This window comes from Phalaenopsis equestris, unplaced genomic scaffold (assembly GCF_001263595.1).
Source record: "Phalaenopsis equestris unplaced genomic scaffold, ASM126359v1 Scaffold000030, whole genome shotgun sequence".
Taxonomy (NCBI): Eukaryota; Viridiplantae; Streptophyta; class Magnoliopsida; order Asparagales; family Orchidaceae; genus Phalaenopsis; species Phalaenopsis equestris.
This window is the reverse complement of record NW_018164472.1, coordinates 703,942-711,431: the sequence shown is the minus strand read 5'-3', so window position 1 is coordinate 711,431 and position 7,490 is coordinate 703,942. Positions and strand designations below refer to the sequence as shown.

Below are 7,490 nucleotides of genomic sequence, written 5' to 3'. Positions count from 1 at the left end.
CTTTGATGGGCCATACACTCAACCATTTTTAGCCCACTTGTTGGGTGAGATCATTAAGCCCCCTTTCAAGATAAAAGTGTGTTTTAAAAATTTTAGCAAAGATATACATAAATATATCTAACACAAACTTCTTTTTTTACTTAGAGAGGGGCATTTCACATTTTAATAGTTCTTATAGTGATATTTTCTACACTTGGGGCGGCAAGTATTAGTAATCGCAGCTCTTTGAATATCATTTTCTTTTGCAGCAACTACACAACTGTTTCTTTAAATAAAAAGCAATGTTTATTAAACGTCACTTCAATCAGTTCTTGGAATATCATTTTCTTTTGTAGCAACTGCACAATTGTTTCTTTAAATAAAAAGCAATGCATCTTAAACGCCATTTCAATTCAAAAAATATTTCATGCAATGTCTTAATGAATATACAAAAACAAATCATAATTTGGCTATTCCCATTAAAATGAAGTTTAGTAACAAATATTAACAAGTGAGGTGCGTTATTTATATCCATCAACAAATGGAATTTTCATGATATTGAAGAGATCATATAATCAAAACTTAACGAAGCCTCCATGTTAATATGAGCATAAAAAGTTTCAACCTCCCACATCAATAATTATAATTAAAAAAGCACAATGAATTTTAAAATAAGGATAATTACATAATCCATCCCAAATATCGATATTTATAAATTAACTATTCTGGTGATTTTTTTGGACTGCTAAACTTATGTATTTACGAATGTCATGATCAAGTTATTGAGAACTTGATAAAATTGAAAGATATAGGTTGGGGTTTTATTATGAATTGTAATGTTCGAGTGACTTTGAAAAATAATTAAAAGAGTGGTTGTATATAAATATAGATAGATAGATAGATAGATATATATATATATATATATATATATATATTTGTGTTGTCGTAATCCGCAAGAAAGAAGCAAATGGTAAAGGACTCCGTGCAAAAAAAACCGCGGTGCTAGAGAACTCACACTGTCGGTTTCACCCCGCTTCTCCTCTTCTTCTTTACTAGTCTCCCACCTCGGTCTCTCTCTCTCTCTCTCTCACTCACTCACTCACTCACTCACTCACTCACTCACTCACTCACACATTCTCTCTCAGCGATCTGCTCTACAAGGCGATTGGCGATGTTCCTCGAACGAAGTTATGGGATAGGTACGCCGTCGGGGAGCCTGCACGGGCTCGCGTCACATAGGGATGTGATTTATTGGTACATTTATTTCCCTCTCAATCCTATTTTGCTTCAATTAATGTTTTGATTTGGTTCCGTCACCTGGTTCAAAACCCTAATGGTAGTTTCCCTTCTGGGTTCTGCGTTGAGCAAAGTCGGGTGAGCAGCTAGTCCATTGGTGTGAAAAACAGGGTTTGATTTAGTTGTTTTAGGGTTTCAATTCAAAATTTTTGAAAACATTACTATTAATGGAGAAAGATGCGAGCTTTCTAATTTTTTAGGGAGAAAGATGAGAGCTTGTGTCGTATGGCTCTCAAAGCCGCCGTAGTTTCTGGCTGCTGAATTATGATTTTACATGAATTTATTTGGGCGGTTAGGTAGGCGGAACGCAGAATTTAAGCTTGTTGAAACTCAGAATAATGTGGAATAAAGTGAAATATTTGATTGATATTCACGGGGTATAAATAATCCTTACAATAATCATATAATATGTAAAATCATAAAAAGGAAATTGTATGAATGGAAAGATATATCACTTAATGTCTCCAATAATCAATTCATATTAATTATTAAGAGGTATAAGAAATAACATAAAATATGAAAACAAATAATTCCTAATTCAAGGAAATAAATATAAAATAATAAATATCTCCTTAATCTAAGTAAATAATTTACTCCTCATAACTTCTTACAGGAATAAATTATTTCTTATTATAATTCCTAACAAAGCTTAATATAAACTCAAAATCTGAAGTGGGTAAACCACTACTATTTGTATGCCAACGTATTTTTTTGCCGTTGCAAATCTTGTCTGTGTGCTTTAAATGGAAGCTTTTCATCATCATTAATTTTTATCTAACTATAGTCCACTTAAGCACATGTTGCCTACATAGCAGCCAATCATTTTTGAATTGGGGCATTTGTTTCCATACAACACAATTCTTATCTATTTACATATCTAACAGCTAGACGTTCATATTTACATGCATATCCCTCAAATGTTTAACATCACATAAAAGAATGTCACTATCACTGCAGTGAATACACCTTTTCATGAGTAAGTTTGTGGTACCTAAGTATTATTAGTGTAAATATTAATTTTTGGGGGTTACATATGTAAATGCATGTTTTAGTACCAAATTGTTTAGGTAAAACTATAGCATTAATTTGTATACTTTTCTTTTTTTTTTTAGTTTCTTATTTTGATTGATTTCGTTCTCCAAAAACTCTTTTACTATTATAAATTTATAGATGTTAATTTCATTTGATGAATTGCAGTTGTGGCTCATGTGGTTATTCATTGAATTTGAGTTCTTCACACCGGAATACAACCAACATTGGGACGAAGTATAGAAAAGCTATCAAGAAGGGTATTGTATCCTTCTACTCAGTCGATGAGAGCAGGTTTTCTCAAATTGATGAGCTTAGTTGTCTTCCATACTTCAACTCAATGCGCTCTTGGGGGCTCTTCAGGCATAGGACAAAGTTGCAATGCCGCAAGTGTGGGAACTTTGTTGGCAATATATATGAGGAGTTTTCACCTTCGCCTTCATCTTCTTTGGGGCCGGATGTCTCGGATTCAAGCTCTATCGGGAACTCTAAGAAGTATGAGATCAAAATTAGTGCACTTCAACCAACCTCAGAAGAGTCGGGCACCGCACTCATAGTACGTTGAAGTTTGTGAATATGTTAGATTTTACCACTTCTATCATTGTTTGTGTGAACATTTGTATGATTGTTGAAATATAGATATAGCATTGTTGGTATGATAAGCTTGATTGTTTTTATGTAAGACGACTTTGCTATACATTTATGGGCATTGTGTGAGCCTGTAGATGATTCCATAATGAAGTTTGCAAGGATATTTTCTTCCATATTGTACATAGTTGAAGTCTTTGCCAACACATTAACTTTTTTTTCACTGTATAATTCAAAAAATAAAAAAAATTCAAAATTTGATATTACTTTTGTGTTTACCCCTCTTCAAACAACTGATATAGGATCTTATGGTTGAAAGCTAATATTCTTCAATGGCTTAAAATTTACACTGATACTTATTTATAACATGGAACCCTTGCACAGTTTGTTAATCTTTATTTGTAGAACTCAAGTTGCTTTTCATTATTCTTCTAGGTGGTCGATTTTATTTTTCTCCTTAGCTTAATCTTAAATGATAATTTGCATTTCTATTTTTTATCATTAAACTTATGATGTTGTGCAAAGCTTATCTCGCAAAAATATGCCTTTTTTGATATCAAATGACATCATTTTAGGGCTCCTAGAAAGTATGATGGAACACTAAATGGCGTTAGGGAAGTTGTAGAATAAGTACGGGAGTGGGAAGATGGATGGCGGTTGAAATTTGGTGTGAACGGGGGCTGGACAGAGAACCGGAAGCGGGAAAACAGCAGTTTTCTGTGACCGCTGACTGTAGACTGTAGACAGCCCAATTCCTAAGGAAATTGACAAATTAAATTATCTCAGGATCCTGAATCTCAGCCACAACCAGCTTTCTAGCTCAATTCTGCTGCAATTAGGAAACTTACGCTTTCTAAGAGTTCTTGATCTCTCCCATAACACATTGGAAGGCACCATTCCATCGTAGCTCTCCAGTTTACCATGCTGTTGGACATCGATCTCTGAAATAATATACTCTCGGGCAGCTCCACCTTCCCTCTTTTTCAATATGAGAATAATTCTGGTTTAAGGGGCTTCCTTCTCTCAGCCTACGAAGCAAACCCCAGCTCCCATTCCGGCGGAAGAAACCCAAAATCTCACTGTCGGTGAGCTTCCATTGCAGGGAGTATTACAATAGGGCTTCTGTGTTACCTGTTCTGTAGCTTTAGGGTTTCTGTCATTCTGGTGGAGAACAGGAAGAGGCGAATGCAGAGACATAGGAAAGAAGGCAATCATATCAGTGAAGAAACTGTGCTAAAAATATCGCTTTAACCATTAGCCTTACCACATTTGACAAACCTCTACAAAGCTGCCATCAATGGTTTCCAGCAAAATTTCCTCATCGGCTTTGTTGGCATCGGTGAGGTCTACCCTGCCAGCTCACAGATGACAGCTTTGTCGCTGATGAAAAACTCATTGAGGTCATCAGGCAAGGAGACCATGAATCACCTCTGAGATGGAAACCATTGAAAAATTTAATCCACGAAAAATTCCGTCCCACTTCTAGGCTGCTATGAAGTCAGAGAAGAAAGGCTTCTGATTTACAAGTATATGAAACAAGAAAGCTTGGAAGACGTTCTCCACTGCCAGAACATGATGAAGATAATGATGAACTGGCTGTCGTGGCAGAGAATTGTCGTCGGCATAGCTTGCAGGTTAGTTTTCCTCCACCATGGCTGCATTTTGCACATTATTCGCACGGAGCGAGGGAAGAGCTCATATGGTGAGGCGGAGTATTAGGGAGAGGTGCTCGCTCGCATTATAGAGGGTTCACCGAATGGTGTATTTGGGGCGTTAGAAGCTTTTGGGTGGTGTGCAAGTAAAATTTAATTTTTGGGTGTTAAATACGTAATTTCTACAGTTTCGCGTGGTATGTTTGTAAATGCCCCATTTATGTATTATTCGATCTATATGCTTACATAGAAGCTATTCTGTCCTGCTTCAAGCCTGGTTTGCGCCTTTACCAACTGAACCTGATATTTTGGTTAAAAAAGCTCCTGTCCTGATATGGTACAGAGGCATTTACATACATACCACCAAATTCCTATGTATTTATGTTATTAACACCTAAATTTTGCTTTTTTACCACCCAAATTTTTCATAGCACATAAAAAATACCCATCATTTCATCTTTTAAAAAGTGAAATATGCCTTATCATGCGTGGGTAAGGCGGCATATATGTAAAAAATTAATGTTTGTGCTAGCTATGAAATACATAGGAATTTAGTGGAATGCATGTAAATCAACCTATAATAAAATGGGCAGATTAGTTTTGATATGGTTCAAATTCCATCACAATGCGCTTTAATGTTTAGAAGGACAATTCAGTTAAAAGAGCTAAATGATATGAATTTGTAAGATTTTATGTGTCTGTTGAAAAAAATTATTTTTTTACACTTTCAATTGGTTAACATACACAAATATTTCTCACATTTAGGTGGTTTGTTAGCATCCTATTAATTGGATGTGGCGCACGTTTCATCTTCTATACAACGTAAATTTGGATTTGATAAATTCGACTGCAAGACGGATTTATTCCGAGCAGAATCATTACAGTGTGGATTTGATAAATCCAAGTGTATTGAATTTAATAAATCTTATTTAACGTAAATTAAAGTTGCAACTAAACACCGCCTTGATTTAAACCATGTTCCTAGCAAAGGAAGATTTTCTCATAAGCTAATATAAAGTCCACACTACCATGAGATAAATGTAAATCAATAAATCAAAGAACCAGATAGTTTACAATGCATGTGTTTTTACAACAGGAACATCAAATATCAATCAAAACTTTCCATTCTCAAATGCAGAAAGTCAATAACATATGGCATCTTTAACAACATAGAATGATGATCATCAAGTATTCAGAAGCTACAATAGAGTATACTCACAGCAACAGCAAATGGAATCCCTAATCTCCAAGGTCTTCTAATGGTGGAAGAAGCATCTGAGGAATCATTCGAATCATTTGAAGGCCCCTCGCTTGTATCCGAAGCATTCTTCCCTGCTTTTGGTGGCGGAGCCTGCACCGATGGCCTGAATATACCGAGAGGTAGGAGCACCTTGTCGACCTGGTAAACTGCGAGCTGGCTATCGGAGTACACAGTTCCAGATATCGTAGTGTTAATGAGGCCGGTGGAGATGTTCACCTGGTTTCCGGCTGTTGTCACATTCAGCGGGTACTGCCCGGGGCTGCTGTCTCCGGCCTGGGTGCTTATAGGGTTGCTTACTGTCTGGAACTGGGAGAGTGTGATGAGTGTAGGGATGACATGATATTCAAGGAGTGTGACCTGCTGCTGGTTAGTGAGAGTATTGAGTGTGCCAGGAGATAGGCTGGAGAAGGCATTATCTGAAGGTGCAAAGAGAGTCATGCCGGCATTTGAGCTGTTTAGCTGCCCTTCGATTCTTTTGTCGATTTGTGTCGACTGGAGTAGACGAATAAGAGTTCTGAACTGCCCACCCTTTTCGAGCACGGCTGTAACATTGAGTGGAGGTGGTGGACCTGGAGCTGGCGCAGCGGCTGGGCCTGATGCTGCTTGTCCACGAGCTTCATCTATGATGTGGAAGAGGAAGAGGAGGAGGACGATGACACGGTAACGTGCGGAGAAGCCCTTCATTCTCTCGCCCTCTTTCTTTCTCTCTCTCATACAAATGCATCCATGGATTGATCTTAGATGAGTGGGATTTATTTGTGGAGAGGGATGAGGAGGGAAGGTAGGTAATATGGTTATGTCTGGCACCAAATATATGACGTTTACATCAAGGTTTCTTACTATGTTAGCAAACATTGTCAGGTACAAGCATTCCATCTCCCTGATGATGCTTGGGTTTTACTCTTTAGAATTTTTTTCTCCCATTTCTTATGATTTGCTAAAAATATCTTTTATTCGCAAAAAAATTTTACATGCAGGCCACTCAATTCTTATGTATTTACATATTGAACGCCAAAACTTTACTTTTTTTTACACATGTCACCTTACCTGTGCATGAAGAAGCTGCATTTCACTTTTTAAAAGTCGAAATAATGGTTTTTTTTATGTGATATGAAAGATTTGAATGTTATAAATGTAAAAATGGAAGCATAGGTGTTAATTACTTAAATACATAAGATTTGGTTGGTACTTATGTAAATGCCTCTATCTTATTCATATGAGCATTTTTTAATAGCATATCAGAGTTAAAAATGACTAGTTGGTAGATGTTGTTTTGGTATAATCTGTGCGCTTGAGGTGGTACTTCGCTTTTGAATAATGCCAGCTTTGCTTTGTTTCTATTAACAAAATTGATGTTTGGTAACAGAGGATGGTAGTGATATGATTGTTAACTCCATAAATGATTTAAAAGGAAAAATATGCAAAAAATTGAAGTTTACTTTTTTTTACATTTATACAACCCAAATATTACATATCACATAAAATATATTATTATTTTAACTTTTAAAATTTGAAATACACATTTTGTTGCACGAGTGAAGTGGCGTATATGTAATAATTGAAGTTTAAATGTTAGATAATAATCAAGTGATATGCATGCAAATTTTCCAAAAATTTAGCTAACATGCTTTTTGGATTGTTGTCCTGTACATTCAGAGCTGTTTATGTTTTGACTATTTCTTATT

General features: G+C 36.1%; 2 protein-coding genes across 3 annotated transcripts; one reads left to right on the top strand and one right to left on the bottom strand.

The window, feature by feature from the left end:
• Window positions 1–941: 941 nt before the first annotated feature.
• LOC110018640 (uncharacterized protein At4g08330, chloroplastic-like) lies at window positions 942–5,744 on the top strand. 2 transcript variants are annotated; one of them, XM_020716004.1, is made up of 3 exons: window positions 942–1,233; window positions 2,473–2,860; window positions 5,683–5,744. In XM_020716004.1, exons 1-3 carry the CDS (start codon window positions 1,151–1,153, stop codon window positions 5,707–5,709), a joined length of 498 nt encoding a protein of 165 aa, XP_020571663.1. In that variant the 5' UTR covers window positions 942–1,150; the 3' UTR covers window positions 5,710–5,744. The 2 variants fall into 2 exon arrangements, with proteins under 2 accessions (XP_020571663.1, XP_020571662.1); XM_020716003.1 differs by having other exon boundaries at window positions 5,641–5,717.
• Window positions 5,733–6,740, bottom strand: LOC110018639 (fasciclin-like arabinogalactan protein 11). Its single transcript, XM_020716002.1, has one exon. It carries the CDS (start codon window positions 6,679–6,681, stop codon window positions 5,737–5,739), a length of 945 nt encoding a protein of 314 aa, XP_020571661.1. The 5' UTR covers window positions 6,682–6,740; the 3' UTR covers window positions 5,733–5,736.
• Window positions 6,741–7,490: the final 750 nt, after the last annotated feature.